This window comes from Canis lupus, chromosome 31 (assembly GCF_048164855.1).
Source record: "Canis lupus baileyi chromosome 31, mCanLup2.hap1, whole genome shotgun sequence".
NCBI lineage: Eukaryota > Metazoa > Chordata > Mammalia > Carnivora > Canidae > Canis > Canis lupus.
In genome coordinates, this window is record NC_132868.1 from 24,751,001 (window position 1) to 24,778,504 (window position 27,504).

Consider the following 27,504-nt stretch of genomic DNA (forward strand, 5'->3'; position numbering starts at 1 on the left):
ATGCCCTGTAGTGCATGGACGTGATATTCACTGTGGTGGGGAAGCAATTGTGTAGAGTTCAAGGAGTTGCTGTAAAGAACCCTCTAAATTCATACTGTAGCCAAAATGCCCCTCACATGAAGGAGAAAGAAAAGCTCTTCCAGTTTATGGATGCAATACTTTCTTGAATGAGTGAATTAAAAAAAAATGGATATAGCTATCATTTGTAAAATAAAGATTTAAAACAAAATAAAAATAAAGATTTTTTTTAAATAAAGCATTTTTTAAGTCATTGAGTTTTTTTGTTTTGTTTTGTTTTAACTAACAGGTTCCTAAAGGGCAACTTCTTCCATGTGTGAAACCATAAAGTTAATTGATACTTAATCAAAGGATCTCAGAGTAGAAAGCATTAAAAAAACCACTAATCTAAGCCAACCTCCTCATTTTCTAGATGAAAGTCTGAGGGCCAGGATGGGGAAGTGAGCTACAGGAACTGGTGAGGTTGAGTAGCTAGGAATTAGCACACTGAGACTAGAATTAGAAACACTTATAGCTGCAGATATTCTCTCCTTACTTACCTTCCCCCTCCTCTCGCATTTTCTCCTTTCTCTCCTGCCTTCTCTCTTTCTCATCCTTTTCCCCTTTCCCCTCGTCACCTTTCTTTTAAATTATTCTGTAGATACATAAGATTAATTTCTAATATGTTTCCTTAATACTGCCTTATGTTTACAACAGTGGAATGAAAATAATGGACAAAAGTTTCACAGATGTTTTAAAGTTATTTTAGGGATAATGTTTGATATGAATGTTAATGAGTTTATGTAGGTTTTTAAAAACTTTTTAACTAAGATTTTGTTTTTAGGTTTTATTTTTGATTCATCAAATGAATTACTGAGTGAACTATAAGAGGGTATACTCCTGCATCAGTGTTATATCTAAAAAAAAGATAATAATAATGCATGTCTTCTCTGCTATAGTCAGCCTGACTGACGGGGCCAATGTTTAAAGGCTTGGACCCTTTAAATGTATAGAGGGATAAAGTCAAAGAAAACTACAGGCCATGGTTTTTCCATAGTCCTTGTCAGGGGGTAAGAGTTGTTATTGAGATGAGTGAATTTGCGTCAATGACAAAAAGCTATGTGATACTCTTATAAAGAAAGCATTTATAGATACCACAAAGCTTTAGTAAACTCTGCTTGAAATCCTAGTTTTCTTAAGTACAGGAGCATATTTTCAAAATGAACCACTCTGAAGCATGGGGAAAAACAAACCTATAATAGCTATATTTGTGGTTTCAGAAGTAGCTGGTGGAAGATCTATTGAATTAATATTTTTAACTGATGACCCACTTAAAGGTGTTCTGTACTTCAAAATGTAAAATTAGGATATCCTAGATCTTGAATAAGACCTATAAAGGATAATTGGTTTGTATATTCAGAAGGACCTTGGGGATTATTTAGACCATTTATTCCCAGATGTTTGAATTTAGAAACCAGTGCAAAAGAATTCTCAGAGATTACCATTAGAAGTCATGACAAACGCATGTGCACACACAGTCATTTATTTTGCCATCATTTATTTTACAAGAAAAACCCCACATAAAGTATGTACATATGCATATGATAGTTGGTAATCATACATTGACATAACAACATTAAGAAGTTTCTCATAAACCAGAACCAGTTGTAATCCGTTTTGCTTATATATTAATATTTTTTCTTTTTAGTCAAATTCATTGGGGTATAATTTATGTACAGTGAAATTTCATCCTTAATTTACAGTTCTAAGTTTTTGACAAATGTATAGTCTTGTAATTATTGCAACAATCCAGATCAGAACAGTTATATAACCACCAAACTTCTCTACTCTTTTTCCCTGTCTCCCGCTAGCTAGCCATTGATTCGTTTTTGGCCACTATAGTTTTTTTCCTTTGGAAAAATGCCCTGTCTTTGGATCATACAGTAAAATAGTTTTTTGAGTTTAGCTTCTTTCACTTAGCATAATGTATCTGATATTATGTTGTATATATTAGTAATTCTCTTTATTTCTGAGTTCCAGTGTTTGGCTGAACCACAGTTTACTTATCCATTCACTTGTTGAAGAACATTTGGGTTGTTTTCACTTTTCGTGGTTATAAATAAAGTTACTATAGACATTTGCATATAGAGGGGGTTTTTTTGGTGAAAAAAAGTTTTCCTTTCTTTTGGTTAAGCACCTATGGTGGGATTGCTGGGTCATATGGTGAGTGTATGTTTAGCTTTATAAGAAACTGCCAAACTGTTTTTCAAAGTGGCTATACCATTTTGCATTCCCACCAGCAGTGTATGTGAGGTCCAATTGCTCTGCCTCCATGCCCACAGTTTGTGTTGTCAGGGTATTTTTTGTTTTCTTTTTTCCTTTTAGCTATTTTAGTAGGTATATGATAACATATGTGGCTTTAGTTTACATTTCTCTAATGACTAATGATGTTAAGCCTCTTATCTTATGCTTATTTGCCATTCTTATGTATTTGTTGAAGTATGTGTTCTAAGCTTTTGCCTTCCCTTTTTAAAAATTAGACTATTTTCTTTTTATTGAATTCTGAGAGTTCTTTATATATTGTGGAGTCAAGTCTTACATCAGATAAATATGTTGCAAGTGTCAGTGGATTTTAAACCTTGGTACAGCATTAGATTGTTTATGTTGGGCAATTTACTATAAACACATTCCTAGCCATACTAGATACCAGTTGAATCTCTTTGATATGGTCCCAGGAGTCTGTAGTTTTTTTTTGTTTTTTGTTTTTTTTTTTTTGTTTTTTTTGAGTCTGTAGTTTTTATACCCAGATTATACACTTGGACTTACACAATGGACATTTGCAATATAATGTGGTCACCCTAGTGCAGGAGTCCTCTCTATTCTAATTTCTCAAGTTTTTGCAGTGTTCTCTATCAATGTTCAAACATAAGCAGCATTTTCCCCCCTCTAGTAATTGACGGTTCCACTAAGATAGGGGTCTGTACACTATGGATCATAGGCCAATGCAGCTCACCTACCACTTGTTTTCATTCAGCAGGTGAGCTGAGACTAGGTTTTATATTTTTTTAGTAATTGAAAAAAAAGAGGAAGAAAGATTAGTGACATATGGAATTCATATTTCATTTCTATAAGTAACGTTTTATGGGAACAAAACATGCTCATTGTTTACATATTGTCTGTGGCTGCTTTCATGCTACAAAGGCTGAGATGAGTAATTGTGGCAGGGACCATATGCCAGCAAAGCTTAAAATTTTTATTATCTGGTACTTTATGGGAACAAATAGTGGGGTTTTTTTTTTTGACCATTTTTGATGAAACTTTAAAAAAAAACTTCCTTATTTGACTTTTTTTTAAATTAATTATTTATTTATTTATTTATTTGTTTATTTATTGATTGATTGATTGATGAGAGACAGAGAGAGAGTGTGGCAGAGACACAGGCAGAGGGAGAAGCAGGCTCCATACAAGGAGTCTGATGTGGGACTCAATCCTGAATACTTCAGTTATCACCATGAGCATCAGTTACAGCTTTAATAGGTTGGTGTTGTTGGGGACTATTGCTGATTGAACTCTTATGGTAGTGTATTTTCTATTTGTAGTGACTTTTACAATTATATACTTATATCCTGATTTTTTTTTTTAGGAAGAAAAAATTTACACTCCGTGTATTTCTAGGTACTTCAAAATTGATTATCTAGATAGAAGCCTTATATAAAATAAGAGCATGTCATATGCCAGCTCTGAGTGAGGGTCTGTGGCCTTTCCTGAGTGAAGTGCATGAGTAAACAGATTGAACTTTTTGAAAAAGTTTACTTATGATTTTTAGTTTATTGCTAATTACTCTCTTCAAATGTGTTACTGACATTTGCATGAAGGAAATGTTACTTTGTCTTCTTGGAAACTTCTATCAGAAGTACCTAGGTTGAATTACCCCTCAGCTTTGAAGGTTTAGTGTGTAATGAGCATTTCCAGTCTTGATACAGCTCCTCAATGACCAAATACCAGGGGAGTCTCCACTGGACTTTTTTGGCTTTTATTTTTCTAATGAGTCATAAAGGTTGAGTCACTTTCCATTAACTTTACTCCAGAACTTTTAACTGCACATAGAAAAGTGTGAGTGCCTTATAGGGATGTCTTTTCCTCTTTGTTACCTCCCCATCAACAACATTTGTTTTGGATTCTGTATTTTTTTTTAATTGACTGTATGGAGGAGTCCATGATTTACTTTATTACATTAATTACATAAGTTGGGGGTAACATTCTGTCAAATGCTTTAAAATGTTAGGTTTTTTCCTTTGGTGTTATGAAGATGTGTAAAATATAAAATGTTAGGGTTGACAAATACTGTCCAAAAGTCCTTATTGTCTAGATGGGAAACCTGAAGTAGAAAAGGAGAAAATAAATAAATAAATAAATAAATAAATAAATAAGGAGAAAGAAGAGACTTAAGATCTTTGTTCCCCCATCTGTACTTCTTGAGCTTGGTCTGACATCTGGGCCAAGAGCTATTTGGAAAGAACTGTTCATTCTCAATGTCTGTATTTACCAGATCACTTTTTAGCTTTGCCTACAAAAGGTCCCTTATCCTATCAGTGATGGCAGGATTTTAACTTGACATGTCTGCTTCTCTTGTTTTTCCAGGTTTCCATGGTCAGACCTTATTATTTCAAATTGGGCTTTAGTGGACCCACAGAACATTTCTTTTCTTTCTGTAGTTACCCCGTTAGAGCTTCACAGAGCCGATCCTCAAAAGGTCATTTTGGCTAAGTGTGTATGTTAGAGGGGAGAGACAGGAGGTTTAGAGAATAGTTAGGGAGCTATTGATAGATGCCAGTTTACTGTGCTTTTAACATCCCTGAGGTCTAGGAACTTGGTTTCAGTGACTCTCAAGCTCCCTGTACTAGGATAATCACTAGGCTTAAAGATGGGATCACCAAGGAATTTATAGGCCAAACCCAGATCCTTTGTGAGTAAAAAGGGTGATTCTAATTATTTCACCAGAGTAAATGGATACTGGTAATCACACAACTAAAGGAGACATTGCTGAAATACCATGAGCAGTTGGATGTGGTGACTGAGTAAAGTCCTTGTGTTACAAAGCCTCTTCTGGATATGTGAAATTTTCATTGGCACTTAAAACCTGAAGGATACCTGTCTGTCACAGATTGTCTTGAAGTTCTAAGTTTGTTTTCTGTTTCATAATTGATTACTATGTAAAGCATAAAACTGCTTTGTAGGTTATAGAATAGAAATCATTAGGGTGTCATTCAGCTATTCATATTGGGGTTTATCAAGATTTTATTTTTATTTAGTTTTCTGTTCCCTATTTATGGGTTCTTTCCATGTATTCTCCCCAAAATGTGGGGAACAGGTGTTGAAAAGATTTGTGCCAGTTGAAGGGAGATAAGACATGGAGACATTTCTGATTCCCGTTTACTTGGCAATATGTAATATTTCTATCATTTTTCTATTTTAAATACTACAGGAGGCTACATTTTTTACTCTATATACCTCTACGATGCATCTTTTTAGTAACTGAGCTTTTCTTAGAATTATTTTGCAGTCTTTGCTGTAGTTTACTGGTACATTAAATAATTCATCCCAATTGCAATCAGACTAGTGGTATAAAATTTAACTTCAGTGGACTGATTTCTTCCTAAAGGGAAATACCCCAAACCTAGACTTGTAAGACCTGGTTTCACATCTCTTTATTTACCACCTATTAGGTGTAAGATCTCAGAGATAACACTCAGTATTTCTAAGCTTTAGTTTCCTTATCTGTTTATTGAAGATGATATTTACATGGGCTTCTGATGGCAGCTAACTGAAGAAATGGATATGAAAACTTTCTATAAAATGTTGTGGTATCCAATCAAGCTCCTGATGACATTATTGTTTAAGTTGCCCTGTAATACTTTGACTTTTTGACTTCTCCCGGAATTTTTATATTTACTGTTTTCTCCTTTAAATTTATTTTGGCATAAAAGGAGTAAGGTTCTTACAAAGCTTTAACTAAACATATCAAACATAACATGTATTTTTAAACTTCTTGATTGTAAGAAGAGATAGTTGTGAAGAATCTGAAAGTTTCTGGTTGGAGACTAGAGGGACGATGTACAGATTGCGAACTTGGAGTGGTTTAAGGTCAAAAGGTGGGAAAGCATGGGTAAGAGCTCAATAGATTTTGCTTTGGGCCTGGATATGTCCAGTTGTACTTATTTTGGAATGGTTTTCTAAGGCCACATTGTTTAGTTTCTTTCAGCTTCATATGATATATTAGGAGTTAACACTACTTTAAAAACAGTGCTGTAAAAAATAAATTTATACTCATAGACAGCTATTTCAATTTTTAAAAAATTGCCAAAATAATTTTTACTCCTTAAAAAAACAGTAAAGCGAGTAAATCTTGTAGAGCAGAAAGGATTTGGACAACTTGTCTTCCTATTCACAGATGCAGGCGGCCCCTGATTTTCTTTCACTTCCTCTGCAGGGGAATTACACGATAACCAAGCATACTATAGAATGTACTGAAGCTACTTTCTATAGCATTGCAGAGAAAAATCCAAGGCATATTAAGAATCCATTCTACTTGAATTTAAAACATTTGGTGATCTTTCAGAAGCCTTCTGAATTTCCCAGGCTATGCTGTGATCATCTGCCCCGTATAAGCCCTTTAGTTAGTGACACAGTTCACATTTATATTCATTGGACAATAAGTGACCGATAACATGGTCTCATTTTGCCCTAGTATTGAAGGCTCTGTGAGAATTGCTAGTTGAAACAGAAAAAGATCACTTTTTTATAAGGCAGCAGTTGAATGAAAGGTTATTTTAGGATTTATTGATGATTAAAGCTACTATACAGATTAATAAAAGCAAATGTTTGCCATTTTGTATGGTGGGAATAGTTAAATCATCAGAAACAATGAAGAAAGCGGTATTTGGTGAAGGAGAAAGCCTAACAGTCATTCTATAGAGTAGTCTTTTATACAGGCTGTGATGATCACATTTTATATACTCGTGTCCAAGAGAAATGTTTAACACTTACTCTGAATCAACTACCTTTCATGCAACCCTATGTCTAATTTGGATGATTTTTTTTTTTATTTTTTAAGATTTTATTTATTACAGAGAGTGAACACCAGTGTGATGGGGGCGGGAGCAGAGGGAGAAGCTACTGAGCAGGGAGCCAGATGTGGAGATTGATGGGGGTTTCTATCCTAGGACCCTGGGATCATGACCTAAACTGAAGGCAGATGCTTAAGTGACTTGAGCCAGCCAAGTGCCCCAGAGATGGATGAATTCTTAATTTGGACTGATTCTTTACAGCTCAGGACAGTGAGGCTCTGATTTGGAAAGTGACTTGTCAGAGGTCACTTGGTGAACTGTTGACAGAACCAGAACTAAAACTCTGTCAGGTGTCTGGAATTGAAGAACAGGGCTCTTGTACTTTAACTTGTGAGTTCCTTATATGCTACAATAAAGCTATATTTCTATACATTGGGCAAGAAATATCCACATTTCTAATAGTAAAGATACCAAAATGACATGTGGATTTGGGAGAAAGCTTTCACTAGAGCAACTCAAAAATAGAAATGAGGAAAAGACATCTAGTTTTAAGCATGCACTGTTTTTAATCTACTTGTTAGTGTGTTTATATTTTTTTAATTTTTATTTATTTATGATAGTCACAGAGAGAGAGAGAGAGAGAGAGAGAGAGGCAGAGACACAGGCAGAGGGAGAAGCAGGCTCCATGCACCGGGAGCCCGACGTGGGACTCGATCCCGGGTCCCCAGGATCGCGCCCTGGGCCAAAGGCAGGCGCCAAACCACTGCGCCACCCAGGGATCCCCGTGTGTTTATATTTTGACTGGTTATACTTCTGCTCAGCAGTCTACCATCATCATTCTTTTTTTTTTTTTAAAGATTTATTTGTTTATTTATTTATGATAGACAGGGGTGGGGGTGCAGAGACACAGGAGGAGGGAGAAGCAGGTTCCATGCCGGGAGCCCAACGTGGGACTCGATCCCAGGACTCCAGGATCGTGCCCTGGGCCAAAGGCAGGTGCTAAATCGCTAAGCCACCCAGGGATCCCCTACCCTCATCATTCTTGATGTTGATTAAGCTATTACATGACTTTCTCATGTAATTCTACTTTTCTAACATTGGACATTCAATAGAAAAAGTTTGAAGTGATGTAGGTTATTACTCTGCTTTCTAACTCTGGACATTCGCTTGAAAAAGAAAGTTTGAAGTGATGGAGCTTATTAAACATTTTAGACACACTGATTTTCCTTTGACTCAGGCCCACAATATGTAAAGGAAACATTCTCCTTCAGTTGGACAATGGTTAGCAAGAGCTATAGAAATGTAGTAAGGTGTGATTACAGTTTAATTTTTTGCCAGGATATTTCTAAACATTCATAAGAGGAAGCAGTGATTGCATATTCTATTATAGATTCTATACTAGACAAGTGCCAAGATCTGTGTTAGTGAGTAACTTAGTTGAGGGACTTGATTGGAAGAAATACTTAATGGGACATAAGTATAGGACTTAAGAATTCCTTAATTCTGATGCTGCCAATAATAATAGGTTCCATTTATTGAATTTCCTTTTATTGAGTGACAGATGTATTTGTTGGCCCTTCACTTGTCTAATTTAGTTCTCAAGACATTTATTCTCATTTTACAGAGGAGGAACCTGAACCTCAAAAAGATTAAATAACTTGTACAGGTCTTATAGCCATTAAGTAAGCCATATTTGAATCCTGGTCTGTATAGCTCCAAAGTTTTTTTTTTTTTTCCCCCTCTGAAATACTCTTTACACAGCAGGAAAAATCCAAGACAGAATAATGCTGCCACTTTATATAATCTTTATTTTTGCTTTATTGAAGAGGTCTCAGCTTTCTCGTTATTGGAATTTACCTCTATGCTTCAGGTTTTGCTTCTTTCTCCCGATAGCAGTAGCTGCTTCATTTCCAGCTTTCTTTAGGAATAGGGAACTATCAAAAGTTTACATCTAACTTAAGTACCACTAAGGTGAGTACATTTTTTTTCTCAAAAATTAAAAAAAAAAAATAGGGGCACCTGTGTGGCGCAATAGGTTAACATTGGATTCTTGGTTGCAGCTCATGTTGTGCTCTCAGGGTTTTGAGATCAAGCCCTGCATCAGGCTCTGCACTCCGTATGGAGTCAGCTTGAGATTCTTTGTCTCTCTCCTTCCGCCCCTCCTGCTCATGCACGCATGCTCTCTCTAAAATAAGTAAATCTTAAAAAATAAAATACCCTCTCTGATGAACTGCATAGAGAGAGCCAAAGTGGTTGAAAGAATCACTTTTTAAATTCTTGGCTCAACTCCCTGTTTATCAGCATAGGCATTTTCTAGGTGTGCTTTGAAATATAAGCTAGCTTCTTTCAGTTTACTGTTGGGTTGCTTCCTTCTATATAGATGGTAATTTCCAGGAAATCTGATTTAAATGTAAGCCTACTTGTATTATAATTAGAAAGCTAAATCTCCTGATCTTCTGGAAAGGCATTCCCCTAGATTCTAAGAAAGGTACCCATGATCTCAAGATATCTTGTAGAAAAACACATTTCTAGTCAGTAAACATGACCAATTATTGAGCATATGGCAGCATATCAGAGTAAAATTCCAAAAAATCTCCAAATTTACTCATTTGTTTTTTTTTATATATTTTTAAATCTATATGATCTAAGATTACTGGAATTGTGTGTAGAGTTCTGAAAAATAGTTACCAGAGTGGAACTGTTGAGTAGTACAATTTGCTTTATAGGAACAGGATTCTAAGAGAATCTTTTTACAATGCCTATTTATTCCATGGCTGCTATTTGAAACAAAATTTGGGGGGGGGGTGAATATTACTCTTGATTTTTTTAAAATAATAATTATATATATATATTTGAGAGAGAAGGGAAGAGCAGAGGGAGGAGAAAATCTTTTTATTTTTTTTATTTTTATTTTTATTTTTTTTATTGGAGTTCAATTTGCCAACATATAGCATAACACCCAGTGCTCATCCCATCAAGTGCCCCCCTCAGTGTCCGTCACCCAGTCCCCCCCACCCCCCCTTTAAAAAAAACGAGTGGGAAATATCAGAAAGGGAGACAGAACATGAGAGACTCCTAACTCTGGGAAACGAACAAGGGGTGGTGGAAAGGAAGGAGAAAATCTTTTTTTTTTTTTAAGTATTATTATTTTTTTATTTTTTTATTTTTTTATGATAGTCACAGAGAGAGAGAGAGAGAGAGAGAGAGAGAGAGAGGCAGAGACATAGGCAGAGGGAGAAGCAGGCTCCATGCACCGGGAGCCGATGTGGGACTCGATCCCGGGTCTCCAGGATCACGCCCTGGGCCAAAGGCAGGCGCTAAACCGCTGCGCCACCCAGAGATCCCAGAAGGAGAAAATCTTAAGCAGACTCCATGCTGAGCAGAGCCCAACTCAGGGCTTGATCTTACCATCTAGATCATGACCTGAGCTGAAATCAGAAGTCAGACGGTTAACCAACTGAGCTACCCAGGCACCCCTTACTTTTTTGAAATTGGTGACGGGCACTGAGGGGGGGCACTTGACGGGATGAGCACTGGGTGTTATTCTGTAAGTTGGCAAATAGAACACCGATAAAAAATAAATTTATTATAAAAAAATAAAAAATAAATGTGTTTACTAATCCTGATAGGAAAGAAAGTGCTAGCTAAAGTATCTCCTTGCAGGAGAGACGTTGAAAGTGGAAATATCTGACTCAGGGTAAATAGAATTTGCCGTAGCTAGTACTTAAGGAAACTCTCTTGTCATATGAAGCCAATAAACCAAAATGGTTTTCTTTCCCTGGTGTAAACTTGTACTTAAGTTGGGTTGGATGTGATCTTTTGGGTTTTAATGGGCATGACTGGGTTTATCCTACAGGGGTTTAAGGAGATGGGTGGCTTTTCTTTCTAGGCTAAGGCAAACAGAGAAACCAAAACCATTTGAGGGCTGCCAAACCTTTTGAGGGCTTGTTTAAGTGCCAGGAAAAGTGCCATTCAAATAGTGGAACAGCAGAAGATCGGAGTTTCTTTAGGGATACATGCAATATAAAAGCAATAAATTCTTACAGTCTAGATATTCTTTGTGGAAAATTGTTCTGTCTGCTACTGCTTATCTAAGGACATTTAAGTATTTGGGGTATTTTGAGGACTGCTTGTGGTAATCAAGGATCTTTTGTTTTCTACATAGAAAGTTATCTCCATCAGAATAATTTGTGAATACCTTTTAAAAAGAAGTGTACAGATTTCCTGCAGTGCTCAAGTCCTTATAGTGGTTGTTATCACTCCTATTTTGGGTGAGTAAATGTAAGCTATATTAATTTGTTCAAGATTATTCATTTAGGGAGTGTTAGACCCAGGACTGTAATCAGGATAAGAATACTTGGTTACACTATACTGTATCCTTACAGCAGTGAGTATTCACTGAACACAAGTGCTCTATGTAAAGTATTGCAGAAAACACTGTGTAAAGAGTTTCATTGTTTTCTAAGTGTAACTATTTTTAAAGATTTTATTTGGGGGGTGAGAGGAGCAGAGGGGCAGGGACAGCAAGCAGACTCTGTGCTGAGCACAGAACCCAATGTGCTGGCTGCTAGATCCCTGGATCCTGATGAGATCATGATCTGAGCCAAAACCAAGAATGCAAAGCTTAACTGGCTAAGCCCCCAAGGTACCCCTCTGAGTGTAATTTTGATATTTATCTTTTTATATTCAGTTAGGAAATTTTAAATCCATTTAAAAATAAACCGAATCATTTAAAAGAAGGAATGATTTATTTTAAATAATTTTTATGATATTAAAAGTAATTACTTATTTACCTGCTGTGTAAATTCACATATTTCTGAATTGTTCTGAAATGGAGCACCCATGTAAAATGTAATTGTTCTTTAAGGAGTGCACCAAAGACAGTAAACTGAGGAGAATCTTCTCTACTTTTGACCAGTTTGATTTTCGGGATCAACTGAAATTCACAGATGTAGATTTGTTAATCAGAATGCAGAATTCTTCAGTAAGTGTTTGGTCAGTAAGTGTTAGCCATCTGGTGGGTTTATTCAGTAGCAGATGTATTTCCCAGAATTGAATTCCTTTAACTGTATTGAAATCAGTTCGATTTCCTTTCTAAGTGGGTATTTACTCACTTTGTTTCAGTGACTATATCTGCACAGTACTTGCTTGATAAATGTGGAATAACTTTTTCTTTTTTCACACTGCTGAAGTTAGCAAAACTACCACCACTTTATAGCTGAAGAAAAAGAAACAGGAGAAATACACGAATTTTGAAGATAAATCAGTGGCTAACACAAGACCAGTAATATATTCAAAACCTTTGGTTGCCTATACTGGTAAAGTGAGCTACATCTGTTGGTTAAAATATAAGTGCATATGCACATGTGTGTGTTTGCATACACACAGACACAGATGATTAAAATGGCTTTAAATGCTACTGAGTGGTCTAGTTTAAGTTAGCGGTAACCTATCTATCTCACTGTGATTATGGTTTAGAGCAGTGCTGTCCAATAGAGCTTCTGTGATGATGGAAATGTTCTGTATTTCACACTGTCCAAAATGGTAGTCATCAGCCCCATATAGTTATTTAGCACTGAAAATGTGGCTCGTGAGACTGAGGAACTGAATTTTTAAAATTTAATTTTAGTTAATTTGAAGAAATATCTATATATGAGTAGTGGTTCCCATATATAGTATGGGGGAAAACTTGTGACCTGAATGGATAGAATAGTGATGGATAGACCATACAGATTTGGTCTAGTTTAAGGAAATCTTTTCTAACATCTATTCCAACATTGGATGATATAAAGGTACATCATACAGAGTTTGAAGGGAGTTTCACTCGTGATCACTTGGTGGGAATGCAAGTACAGAACCGAAGCACCAATTTTTGGGAGTGTAGACTAAGTGACCTGCAGGTTGAGCCTCATTTTGAGATTATGGGATGCTTCTTGAGAAGAGAGGAAGATTTAGCATCTAGATCTGCATTTTCTGAAAATAGATAAGATCTGAGTTGTAACTTTTCTTGAGTAGTTTTTTGGTTACTGTCAACACAGAAAAGGTTGGCTTCAGAGTACTGATCCATAAAGTTGATGCCTGCAAACACAGGAAGCTTGTGAGGTTGTGTTTGTGAGTATTTTTTATACTTTACGATAACTTGAGTCATATTTTTCTTTCTTTCTTTTTTTAAAGGTTTTATTTATTTATTCTTGAGACACACAGAGAGAGGCAGAGACATAGGCAGAGGGAGAAGCAGGCTCCTCCTTCTTTCTCCTTATACGGAGCCCAATGCAAGACTGGATCCTGGGACTCTGGGATCATGCCCTGAGCCAAAGGTAGAAGCTCAACCACTGAGCCACACAGGCATTCTGAGTCAGATATTTCTTTATGGAATGTTTTACCTGACAGTTCTACCGGGATGGGTAAACATTGCTCTGTTTCCACCCTACTATCTTCCCTCCTGCCACTTTTTCACTGTTCCTCTCACTCTCAATCTTTTGCTCTGTCAGATGGAAATTTCTGACTCAGCCATTTTCACTTTTCCAATAAGTTACCCAGTTCTTCTGTGGTCTCTGATAATGATGTGGATGGTTTATGATATTAAAGTAGTACTTCTGATTTGAGGACTTACATTATCTCAGCATTTTTCAAAACCCACTTGCCTGCAATCTAATGTGTCTGTGGTCAACTATAACATATCTACTTGCCAAACAAGTGGTTTGGGTTACTGGGGTTTTCATTTAACTTTGAATTTGGGGGATTAGAAAAAAAAATAACTCAGGGACTGATTTTAATAAATTGCATCAGAGTGAAATGTTGGGGTTAAATCAGTTGTTTTGCTTTAAGACATTTTAATGTCTCTTTACTTAGTCTTGGGCTTTTGTTGAAGATGTGTGTGGTGTGTGTATGTGTAGGTACACATTTAAAACACATACTTTAACTATTGATGATGTCCATTAAGTGCTTTCTATTTAAGTTCTAGCATTATAACAGCTTAGTTTCATGTTTACTGCTAGTAAAATATTTCTATTCAGTGTAGAACTGGTATTCTTTCTTTTTTTATTTTTATTTATTTTTTTTAAATTTTTATTTATTTATGATAGTCTCAGAGAGAGAGAGAGAGAGAGGGAGGCAGAGACACAGGCAGAGGGAGAAGCAGGCTCCATGCACCGGGAACCCGATGTGGGATTCGATCCTGGGTCTCCAGGATTGCGCCCTGGGCCAAAGGCAGGCGCCAAACCGCTGCGCCACCCAGGGATCCCTCTTTCTTTTTTTAGATAATGGAAACTGGGCAACTTTCACATTTCCCAGCTTGCTTTGGTTCTCAGGAAAATCAGATACAAATTTGAGGACTTATGTAGACTTTGTATTTGGTAATATACTTTTTTCCTTAACAACAACAACAGCAACAACAACACCCTTTCATTTTGTAACCTTAAGGAAACTATAAACTGAATCAATAAAACATTGCAAATGCAACTCATTTTTTCCTAGCAAATATTTGTTTCATTATTTAGATGTGAAAATTAGATTAAAAACATGTATCTTATTATAAAATATTACTAAAAGGATTATAAACATTGACTACTCTTCAGAGTAGAGAAATTGGAAAATATAGAAATACTTAAAAAGGAAAATAAGTGACATTGTAATTCTACAGTATATAGTCAGTATTTGAATTTTGAGGTTTATCCTTCCTAATATTTTATGAAGTTGCAAAGTCAGGTGTGTCACCTATAGTCAGAAAGGGTCACAAGATCAGCCCATATGGGGCATCTGGGTGGCTCAGTCAGTTAAGTGTCTGCCTTTGGCTCAGGTCATGATCCTGGAGTTCCAGGATTGAGTCCTGCATCAAGCTCCCTGCTCAGCGGGAGTCTGCTTCTACCTCTACCCCTCATCCCACTAGTGCATGCTCTCTTTCTCTCTTTGTGTCTCTCAAGTAAATAATTAAAATCTTTTTTTTTTTTTAAAGGTCAGCTCATATAATGGAGAGTACCTTTACTTGTGCCTAGCTTGTATGATAAGCCACATGGATAATCATCTATAGGGTGTATTGAACAGATTTCAGAGTGCCATTTTTTATGCAACCCCCTCCCCCAACCACCACCGCCAATCTACCCAAGGCTGGAAGTAGGATCAGTGGATAATGTCTATGAATTGACAGGTTTTGTCCTTCTGAAGACCATCTTACTTTTCTTTCTTTCTTTCTTTCTTTCTTTCTTTCTTTCTTTCTTTCTTTCTTTCTTTCTTCTCTTCCTATTATTATTTTTAAAGATTTTATTTATTTATTCATGAGACACACACACACACACACACACACACACACACACAGAGGTAGAGACACAGGCAGAGGGAGAAGCAGGCTCCATGCAGGGAGCCCGACGTGGGACTTGATCCTGGGACTCCAGAATCATGCCCTGGGCCGAAGGCAGGCGCTCAACCACTGAGCCACCCAGGGATCCCCCTTACTTATATTTATTTACAGGGGGTGCTGCGTTGAAAGGAAATGGGCTTCCTGGGGATGAAATATTTAAGAGGATGGTTACTTGGACAGGGTAAGATTGGACTTGACAACTACTAAAACCTTTTCTGATAATCAGTTTCCATAATTTTAAGAAAGTGATGAATAAGCACATTTTTATGACCAGAGATTGAAGCTTAGAAATATTTGAAGAAACTAGAGAACCTGGCCTAGATCCCTTCATTATTCTTAGCTATATTTTCTTGAGGTTAGAATTCTTGATACTCTAAAACAGTTTGGTGCTCTCACCAAAGTGATAACTTTAGCAGACCAGATATTTGGTAGAACTTTGCAGAATTCTGCTCCTTGTAGCACCTTTTTTGAAAAGGGTAGCTTTTTATCTCTCAGTAATGTTTGTGGCAGGATTGATTCACCTGGAAGATATTTTCCTATTACAAAGATCCTTCAAGATTCTTCCCCCCATATTTTAAAAAACAAACAAACTAATTAATTAATCAATTTATTTATTTCTTCCGATATTGACCCTTTTTTCATTTACCTTAATTTACTAACATTTTCTGATTTTAAGACTCTTTGGCAGTCTGCTACTATAGAAGATTTCTGAAGACTGAGAAGGTTTTCTCAGATGAGTCAGGACACCACTCCAAGATTCTGAAAATTCCTGTCAGTATCTTAGCACACGTTACATTCTCTGCTTCAAAATGCCATGCACATCTTATGTATCCTGTTGGGTTATTTAGCTTAACACATATCCTGATGTATACACACACTTTTTGTAGTCTGGGGGTCTAATCTTAGACACTTATTTGTGTGATCCTTGGCATTATTATTCCAGCTCTCAGAGCCATCATTTCTTCATGTATTGAATGACGTTTTGAACTGTGGTCTAAAGGGACCAACAGTTGACCATCTGACTGAATGTACTACCTTTCTAGATATTCTAGGATTCTATCAACTTTTATCCATTATAATATGTATAATGTATCTGAAATTTGGGTGATGGAACCAGAAACTCTTTACTCTCATTTTATTTTATATTTTATTTTTAAGATTTATTTATCTTAGAAAGAGAGTGAGCAAGAGAAGGGGCAGAGGGAGAGGGAGAGAAGTAGACTCCGTGCTGAGCGGGGAGCCCTACACGGGCTCTACCTCATAACCCTGAGGTTATGACCTGAGCTGAAATCAAGAGTTAGATGTTTAACCGACTCAGTCATCCAGGTGTGCGCCCCCCTTTACTGTCATTTTAGGTAATGTGGACAGACATGGAGCTCCTCAGTTTTTTTTTTTTTTCAGGTTAGCTGGAAGGTGAGGATGGGCTCATACCTGCAAAAAATGCAGTATATCATGGTACCTCATTTATATTGGTCATCATTTTCCTAGGAGCCCTCATTTCCACAATTATTTATTTGAAAATCATTATCTCAAGAACTGTGATAAATGTTGGAGATAAAATAATCCATAATATTTTTCCTGCCTTACAGGATCTTGAATGTATGCTGGGGAAACAGATGGGTAAAGGTAATAATAAGATTAGTGCTATAGTATTATATTTACTATATCCTATGAAGTCACTGGGGGAAAAATGTATAGGCATATCTGTTGGTTATGTGACAGTCAGTTGTGATGGTTTTGGCTTTATTCAAGAAGATTGGATAATAGAGAAATGACATTTGAGTGAGGCTTTTGAAAGTTGATTATGAATTTTTTAGACAGTGGAGAGGTGCCTCAGGCAGATAGAACAGAGTTCTGCCCTCCACACCCAATCCGTAGTATGGTGACTAAGTTTTCTTCCCATTCTCTGTGTTCTGTACCCACACCAATGAACTAAAATGTAAACCAAAACCAGTAACCATAAAAATCCCCAAATAGTTGAAACATTGGTTAATAGTACTTGACTCAGTCATTTGTACAAAACGTGGATGAAAGTCTCTGTCTTTCATAAAGGAATTATAGAAATATGTGTGCCCTTTGCAATTAATTTAGTAAGGGGGGCAATTACATTAAGGATAAATATTTTAGAAAAGTGGATCTGATTTAATTATATTATGGGTCTCTTCTCAGAAGGATCATCTATCTTCTAGACAGATGAAATAACCATAGTATATGGGATAGAACAGGAGATTTGGAGACTTGATCAGAAAGCTAGGCCTAACCATTGGCTACTTTGACTAGGAACAAAGTAAATGAGGATGGAATACCTATGTCATTGACCAGTTTTTCATCAGCCAAAATTAGGTGCTACTCTCCAACTTCTGTCATACCGTACTTGGATGTTGTTAATTTCCACAGGATGGACATCTAGGACACTAAAAGTCAGAGAAGGATCAAGGGCTTCAGTTATCCCTTATCCTCTAGTAAATTAACTGCTCAAACATCACTGAGATCTTATTCTCATTGTTTCAACCTTCTGCCTGAAAGGGAAGTTTCAGTTGTCAGAGTGGCCAGTGACTCAAAGCTATCTGCTATTTTGGGACTCATTATTGGGGCAGATGGTTAAGAGAGTGTCCACAGTCCATAGCTGAGCTACGGGGATGGGGATGAAGGTTCATTTTGGATTGGTATTGGTGGTGATATTGGTGATATTGGTATATATGTGTATATATATATACTTTGTTGATTATGAAAACGTTGAAAACTTGTCATTAGGATAACTGTTTACACTTTCTCCTGCATCCCATTTCTCTTTTACTCAGGCAATTTTATTAGAGCTTTTCCTTTTGTAGGGCAACAAACAAAAGCATAGGGGTTTACATATGTATCACTTGGACACATTAGTATGAAATTCATTAATACGCTCTTTGCAAAGGGGGATACTCATTGATGTTGGATGGAAAGTAGAGGAGAAGGGGGGAGGTGGTTAGATCCCAAAGGGAGATTTTCCTCAGAATTTCCCACTATACTCACAGCTGAGGGATCTTCTTGTAGATTGCCCATGAAACACTGTAGATGAAAAGATCTTTTTATTGCTGTTGTTTTTCAGAGGTAAACACAGCCTGATTGCTATAGAGACTTATTCTGGGGAGAGAGTGAGACAAAATAAGTGATGTCACATTTTTATTGCTCTATTTTGAGACTTGGAATCCACATTCTAAGTATATGTATCACCCTTACCTAAATTCTCTTGTATTCACAATTTTATCAATAAATGCATATTTATCTTATTTACTATTTAATGATATCACTCTTTTCTGATGTAATGAAATATAGACTTTGAACAGAAACTTTTGGGGCCAGAAGAGCTTGATTTGGTTCTGATTCATTTGTTTATTTTTGGGCTATCTTGGTCAAGTCACTTTATTTCTCTGAGTCATAGTTTTCTCATAAATAAAACGAGAGTATTGATAAAGCCTTTACCTTCAAGTGGCTAGGAGAAATAAATATGAAAGTGCACTGTCATCAACAGTTTTTATGTTAGTGTCAACTGTGCCCGAGTGTCATTACCAAATTTTTTTTTTTTTTTTTTTTTTAAAGATTTTATTTATTTATTCATGATAGTCACAGAGAGAGAGAGAGAGAGGCAGAGACACAGGCAGAGGGAGAAGCAGGCTCCATGCACCGGGAGCCCGATGTGGGATTCGATCCCGGGTCTCCAGGATCGCGCCCTGGGCCAAAGGCAGGCGCCAAACCGCTGCGCCACCCAGGGATCCCAAAGACAAAATATATGTCTGGAATATCATCCTCATTCATAGAGGCTGTTTTCATGTGTATGGAACAAAGGAAAGCAAGTACTATCCCTGCTCTCAATGTGATGAGTAGGTATCCCATCTGCTGCTAATAGCATTTACACAAAAATAGAATAATTTACAAGCTATACCAGAATATAAAAGGCATACAGATGCAGTTGAAAGAAAAAGTTTCTAGTGAGTGTATTATTAATCCAGGCATTTGTATGTGAGTGGAAGCTTGTAAAGATTGACTCATTGGAATTGTTATTTCCAGAAAGTTTTGGGATGTGGGTAAAAGAAGGACAGAAGTGGAATGCTGTCTTTACTCTTCTGGTTTGTAAGAGTTAATTGATCTCCTTCACTGAGAATGCCTACCCCTTCTGCCCTTAAGAATTTTAACCTTCCTTTGAAATTTGTTTTGTATGTTAGCTATTTTAAGGTTTCTGGATACCTTTGTCTGAGTCACTCCCATTTCTTATACTTACCTCCACTTCATACCAAGCATAACTCCTCCATTATTTATGCCCTCAAAGAATATTCTGTAGGTCTTTCTAACATTTATTAAATTATATTGTGTTTATGTTTACTTACCTTTCTGTCATCTCTATCTTCTTGATGGCTTGGAGATGACTTATTTTTCCTAAAAAAGAGCTCAACAAATGTTTGTTGAATGACTGTGCTTTCTAGATATATTCTATGTCATTTATTTATTTAGGGAGATCCATAAATGAATTAAAAACATCTTTTTCTTCAAGGAAAATGGATGGGGGAGTGTGTGTGTGTGTGTGTGTGTTATATGTATATATAAATCCCACTTCTTATTTCTGAAATTTGTTTGGCTCAATGCAAACTAATTCACTATATCCCTATATGTATATATCTGGATTAAAAAGAATCACTAAAACTATATTTCATTTAATGGGAATGAGGAAGATTTCTAGTTTTTATTTAAATATTTGAAAATTTTGTAAGCCTCTGTGTTGCTGTCATAACAAAAGAGCTCAATTCTGTTCATAAAATTGTTTTCTTCTCTTGTCAATGGAATTTTTACTGTGTTTTGACTTTGTTGATCAGTGTTTCTTCATTTTTTCCATTAATATCTCTTGGAGTCTTACTATATGCTACGCCCAGTGCTAACTGTGTGGAAGGTGCAGAGATTAGTCCAATAGGGTCCTTCTCCTGAAGAGTTTGCAACTGGTTGGGGAGGCAGCTGTGTATTTGAGCTGAATGATAAAGTGTGTTTCTTTCTGTTGATGTTCTTCAAAAGCAATGAGGCAGAGTTGCATGGTTATTAGTTTTCAAAAGAGACTTAGCTACCATGCCCTAATTGTGGGGAAAATGTTCGAGGTTAGAGATTACAGGACCATTGAAGTTTGAATGGGAATGAAGGAGAGTGTTGGTGTTGCCTTAATATCAACATCAGCCTGAAATTCGGATGAGTGAAAGTGAACATAGGAGGGAGAAAGTTTGAGACGTGGGAAGGTAAGAGCTCAAGGTCCAATGATACATCTTAAATGTGCTTGCAGGGAAAGATGGAGAGATGAGTTTATGCTGTTTATCCTCAGTAGTGTTTATACTGTTTACTTCAAAGTAGAGTAGATTAGGGAAGGAACAACTATCTAGGCTCTGAACTTGGCCTGGCTGTGAAGTATTTCTGTAATTCCCAGCCTGGATACTGATTTAAAAGGTGGCTGAATGTGTGATTTTTTTCCAGCTAGTAGTAGAGTCACGATGCAAAGATATATCTTGAAGGGAACTAGAGTGGATGCAGAAGAAACTGGATTAAACACATAATACTTGGTATAAGTGAGATTATCTATTTGAAAGTTCTTATTAAGCTCTGAAGTGCTAAATCAGCGTATTGACAGTATAATTCCATGTATGAGTGTGTGCACTTCCTTCTAGTCCTTGAAGAGCTTCTAGATTCTCTGCTAGCTCAAGCCCTCACCCCTATATGCTGTAAGATTTAGGATCAAATCATGATAATTGAATGTACTTTGTTCTTGTTTAAATAGTAAGAAATCATTGAGAAGAGTCATTGTTATGGTAACTAGCGATTCATAAACTCCTTGTACCTGTTATGTCAAATGTGTCTTCATGTTTATGATTTAGCAATATATGCTACTGATGGAATTAAAGATGTGGATTTTAAAAATGTTTGTATTTAATTGTAGAATTTAAAATGCAATATAAAAATTACAAAAAGCAGAAGAAATACAAAATGTAAGAACCTAATAGATTTAATAGATGTTAATATTTGCCTTATTTGCAGTAGTCTTCTCTATTTTGTTCCTAAAACAAGAGAACACCTGATATAGCAAAGACACTCCTGCCCTTTGCTTCTCTCTACAGATGAGCACGATTCTAATTCAGTTTGTGTCAGTGCTGTGTATTAAAAACATATTTTTATTACAAGTGTTTAAGTCCATAAACATAATATTTTTAATGTTGCACTGACTAAAGCAAAAAAAAAATTATTGAAGTTCTTCACATGGGTATGCACATGGAAAATTGCAACGATTTTATAATTTTTTATTTTATTCAGCATGACATTAAAATATATATAAAATATATTGTTTGGCATAATTTTTTGCTCTGATAACATAAAGTGAAGTGGCTTTTTTTGTGAGTATAATATACAGGATGAAGTATGTTTTACATTGTGAGCTACTACATACCATATATACTTATGTGTGTAGGTGTGTGTGTGTGTGTGTGTGTGTGTAAAACTGAAAAAGTTTCTCCATACCATAATTTCCTCCACTGTGTATGCTATACTTTTTTCTATTCATTTTTTTTGAATCTATTAATTTTTAAATAGTTGTTCTAGTCTTAGTAAATTGATTTGACCTAATAACAGGTTGTCATCCATGATTTGAAAAATAATCATCTCAACAATTAATCTAATCTTAATTAAGTTTAATACTGACTTTAGTATACACACATAAGCTTTTGCAGTAAAATAAAAGCACTTCAAATAATAAGGCAACATATTAAGATAGCATTCTTTTGAACAAGATTTGATTATATTCATTTTGGCTAATTCATTCTGAATATTTGTTTTCTGTGAACTAAATTCATACATGTTTTAGCCATTTAATCAATTAATATTAATTAGCTAAGCATTTTAGGGAATGCATGTTGATCAATATCGAATATCTCCTTTCAGTCTGTTCCAACCTCATGGTTTGCCTGAAGTCCAGGAGGGCTGTCATGGTTTCAGGGAAGGAAAGAGCCCTTACTGGCTGGGACACTGACTTCTAGCCTTGTCACCAACAGACTCCATTTGGCCTTAATAATAGCCTTTGTTCCTTACAGCCCTCACTTTCCTCACCTGTTAATTGAAAGGGTTCACCAGGTCATTTTGAAAGCACTTTCATTCTCTGAAATACAGGGTAACTAGGATCAGGGACACAGTTGTTACAACTTGCTGAGAATATATCTGATGTCAAAGCACAGGACTTTTTACTGGAATTACTAGTTTCACAGTTGCATTTGAACAAGGGTAAGCAGGTCATATATAGTTTAAGCGGTTCTTAGGCAGAAATGATTTGTAAAACCATTTTGGAGCAACCTATTGTCCAAGATCTACCTACTTTTTTTATGGCATTATTTCTCAGGGACAGGGCTACATGAGTGTATATGTTAGCATATGTAAGTGCTAAAAATAGCAAAAATGTGTGTGTGGTTTTTTTAAATTCCATTTTAGGTAAACGTCCTCATAGGCAAATCCAAAGCTGCGGAAAGAAATCTATAACCTCTGCTAATGCTATGGTATAGTTTCTGGAATCCTAGATAAATCCCTAGTACTAGTTTATGGCTTTGAGGACTTTTCCTTTTTAATGTGAGTTACATGTTGGGAATAGAGCAAGAAGTTACCGTCTAAACTACATGTCCTTCAAACAAGTAAAAAAGCACATGTCATAATAAGAATCCTTCATAAGTATTATTTTATGTATATGTTTGTTTTAAGAAACAGGAGTTTAAATTGCTGTTTAGGGTAGAACAGACCTTGGAGACCATCTTTTCCCATTTGCTTCTAAAAAGGCCACTAAATGCTCCTGCCCCGATCTCCAAATTGAGGCAACATTAGGGACGGATTCCTGGATCCTCTAAGGTTCCCACTTTCTTTTGGTGTACAGATTCATTTTAGGAAGCTCTACATTTAGGGACATGTAAGGAGCCAGTTCTAACTCATGTCTGAGGGTGTGGACCCATTAAAGAATGTGATTATCCTTGACAAAGAGATCTGCCCCTACCTGAGGGACTAATAAATGTATGTTTTTCTTTAGAGATACCAAGATAGCTGTCAGTCTCTGAGAGAGGATCCCCTCCATCCAGATAACTGAGGAAAAGGCTAGATAGATTTCTCTTAACTCCTCTGATATGCGAGGACTCCACTTTCTCTCATCTGCAGTATGCAGAATGTTCTTGTCTCTTGTATTATGGCAGTAGCACTTGCTCTCTCTTAGCGGACTAGAATTTCTGGACCTCTGAGTTCTGATTCTGTGGTTAGTATAGGTAGGCCAGGAATAAGAGCTAACCATTATTTTGTGACACCCTGTGCTTGGCACTAAGCACGTATTATGTGGATTTTTATGATTGAAGACTTTATACTAACTAGTCACTATTTTACATTGCATGTTATCTTATAATATTAGAATTGATTTTTGAAGTAAACACAATTCTTTTTTAAAAAACTATAAAATATTACCAATGAGCCTTCTTGTCTTCTTCTCTTCCCTCATCCTTTGCAGTGTGCCGAGATTTTGCTGTTTTAGAGGACCACACCCTGGCCCACAGCCTACAGGAACAAGAGAGTGAGTAATGGCCCTCATTATGTTTCTTCTGTTTTCTTTTTTAGTGGTAGCTTGAGGCAGGTTTCTTAGGGTGAGACAGCCAGGAACAGAGTCACCAGGCCTACACTGTCCATCTATCCTGGGGGATTTATCTAGGCAAATGTCACCTGGGTGGGGGATGAAATTCTGGGTATTTTGAAGTATGACAGCTGCCAGGGATTAGGAGACTGTTGGGTGTATGGAAGGAGAAGGGGGACTTGAACTTTTTCTCTTGCCTTAGTGTTATAGGAAGGAGACACTATCTGGCATCTATCCCTTCCCCTAGAAGAGGGGCTTGAACATCTTTCCAAGGCATTGGCAGTATCTGGATTGTGGAGTCTTCATAGTATTTATATATGTAATCATGGAAGCTAAATCCAGCTAAAGTTGTATTTGTTACATAAAAGTACATATTTGTGAATATGTAATTTAAGAATCATTAATTCACATGTCAATATAAACATTAAGTATTGAAAAATGTAATTTATAAATAGAGTGACAACTGGTGGAGCAGAGGAGCCGTGGCCTTAGAGCATTTGTGTGGAAGTCCTGGCACTACCACTATTTTGCCATGTGACCAGGAGCAAATTACTTAACCTTTCTGATCCTCATTTTACTTAATGGAAAGATACAAAGAAGTTGCCTGTTATATAGCATTATTGAGAGCATAAAATGAAGTCATAGGTGTGAGGCTCTTTTTAAGGGAAAAGCTCTTCTTAAGTTATTCTGAGGCATACTATTAATAAGCCAAAAACTGAAACATTGTTATTCCTGTCTTCAATATTTCTGTCCAGTTGAGCATCATTTGGCATCGAACATTCAACGGAACCGTTTGGTCCAACATGATCTCCAGGTGGCTAAGCAGCTTCAGGAGGAAGACCTGAAAGCTCAGGCTCAGCTCCAGAAGCGCTACAAAGACCTGTGAGGATTTGGGGGTGGGAGGGACTCACGCTGGGACTGATTTTCTCTGTGGAGCAGCAGGGCAGGGAAGAGACTCCGTGTCTGTCCCTCTCCTGCCTTTCACTATTCAATTATAAATCCTGTAGTGGCTATCCTATAGTTTTCTTTGATTTGAAAATTTTTCTCTGTTGTTGGAACACTTTCTAGGTTTTGGGACATGTGGATTCTAATATGAACTCAGCACTTTTAACTTTAGGACTGTGAGCCATTTGGTCCATCTCTCTGAGTCTATATTTCTTCCCTGTAGCATGTGGAAAATAATCTCTGTCCCTTTGCCTTGTAGGTGGTTTGGGAGGAATCCAGGGAAATAGTGGATATCAAAGAACTTTCTGAGTTGTTTTGGATTTCTTTACTCTTTTCTAGGGGTACTCTTTCCTACAGTTCTTTCCTGGGGGTGTTTGCTGCTATTATTTTCCTTGAACCTCTTGCTTTTCAGGGAGAGATAGAATCTTCTGGAATGCTTTTTTTTTTTTTTTTAAGATTTTATTTATTTATTCATGAGAGACACAGAGAGAGAGAGAGAGAGAGAGAGAGAGAGGCAGAGACACAGGCAGAGGGAGAAGCAGGCTCCATGCAGGGAGCCTGATGTGGGACTTGATCTCGGGTCTCCAGGACTCGATCCTGGGTCTCCAGGATCACACCCTGGGCTGAAGGTTGTGCTAAACCACTGAGCCACTCGGGCTGCCCTGGAATGCTTTAAATTACACCCTCAGTTATCTTTATAACTCCAGCATGTGACAAAAGTTCTTTCTTAGTCTCCTCCTTTAATAGTTAGGTAAATGGAAAGATCACATGTAAGGTCTCTTCCAGCACAATGACTTGTTCTTTTCCAATGCTTTAAAAGCTCACAGGGTGCATTTCTTAATTGAGAGTGGCCCCCATCCTTAAATCTCAATGATGGATTTTACCACAAGGTATTGTTTTAAGGAGGAAAGGGCAAAGGAAGAAGTGAAGGCACCCCTCAATTTAATGTCATTCTTGTTCAGAGAAACAGGAAAACCTATTGTTTGTGCTGTCTTTGAGGAAGGGTTTATCCTTCTGTTTTATTATTCATAGAGAGAACTTTAGTTATCATTTTGTTCATCTTCCTTATTTTGGAAAAAACGCTGTCACTGACTTTTGCTATACCTGTCACCATGAAAGGCACTAGAGACCAGAGATAGGAGTAAAATATAGCCATTGCCCTTAAGAGCCTCAGAATAAAGCTCTGAGCATTATAAATCTCCAGATAATCTCACAAGCCACAGGAAATTGAAGAATACAGTTCATTCCTATGAAGAGAGGAGACTGGGAAAACCATCCCAACAAAGATACAGTTAATCTGAACCTTGATGGTTAATTAGAAATGTGTAGTCCTAGCTGGGGAAAACCATTCTCGCCAGAGGAGGTAATAGGGAAGGTAAGAGGTAAAAGAACTTGGAATCTCATGGTACCTACACGATGTTCAGTCTTGCTGGACTACAGGGTGTGATTAAGGGCATGGGTAGGGGATGAGGCTGGAAAAGTAGTCAAAACCTGGACCGAAAGGTTACATAAATTATGTTTTTAGGAATTTAGATTTTGCAGATTTTATATTAGAAACAACAGAGAACCTGTTGGGGTTTTCATTTTGGGGCCTAGTTTGTGGACTGGGTAGGTGGAGGATTGTGAAGGCCGCTATTGAGCAATGGTCAAATGAAGAGACGACAAGGTTTGATTTGAGGGTAATAGAAATGGAGTTTAAAGAGAGAGATTTGAGGGATATCTGGGTGGCTCAGTTGGTTGAGCGACCAACTCTTGTTTTCAGCTTAGGTCATGATCTCAGGGTCATGAGATTAAGCCCTGCACTGGGCTCCGTGTTTAGGGCAGAGTCTGCTTGGGACTCTTTCTCCCTGTGTACCTCCTCCCTGCTCTCTCTCTCTCTCTCTCTCTCTCTCTCTCAAATAAATAAATAAATCTTTCAGAAGAGATTTGAGATGTGTAGAGAGGTTCGGGGTCACAACCAGGTGAAGATCAGAGCCAGAGCTAGAAAAATATTCTAGAGTTCTCAACTATTCTTTATATGATCCACAGTGCTTTGCTATGAAAGGCAGTTCTCAGGCTGGTGTAGAGGTTTAAGATCCTGAATTAGGGTAATGATAGCATAATGAGATTATTCAGAGATTCTTGAGATAAAAATAAAACACTAAATATAAATGAAGATTCAGGGAGTGATGGATTATAGGTCTTAAATTAGAAGAGAGCCAGGTATTATATTTCTGCCTGGGACTTCAGGGTTTGGCAGATAGTCCTAACTGAAATAAGGAAGTTTCATGATTTTCACACTCTGGTAATTTTGACAGTTGCACATCACTGGATGGGTGAAATGCTGTAAATATTAATGAACTGGAACCTCCCACTCAATCTGCATCCTGGGGCCCCTGTCCAGCATCAGATTTGCCAGTTGTTGACTACTTCTTTATCACTTGATTTTGCTTCCTCTGGATTCTGTATAATTGGCTGAATGAATTAAATCTGGTCCTTCATGGCAATAT

General features: G+C 36.9%; 1 protein-coding gene across 4 annotated transcripts in view; it reads left to right on the forward strand.

Annotated features, from left to right (window-relative positions):
- Positions 1–27,504, forward strand: part of CCDC50 (coiled-coil domain containing 50) — a 76,225-nt gene that overhangs the window by 7,693 nt on the left and 41,028 nt on the right. For 2 of the 4 annotated variants that reach the window (XM_072807842.1, XM_072807844.1), the window contains exons 1-4: positions 16,825–16,875; positions 17,010–17,046; positions 23,951–24,013; positions 24,826–24,952. In XM_072807842.1, coding sequence (XP_072663943.1) covers positions 16,840–16,875; positions 17,010–17,046; positions 23,951–24,013; positions 24,826–24,952 — 263 coding nt within the window. In that variant the 5' untranslated portion in view covers positions 16,825–16,839. Of the gene's footprint in view, positions 1–11,229; positions 11,336–16,824; positions 16,876–17,009; positions 17,047–23,950; positions 24,014–24,825; positions 24,953–27,504 lie in introns of those variants that run through there. The other 2 variants (XM_072807843.1, XM_072807845.1) reach the window with 2 other exon arrangements.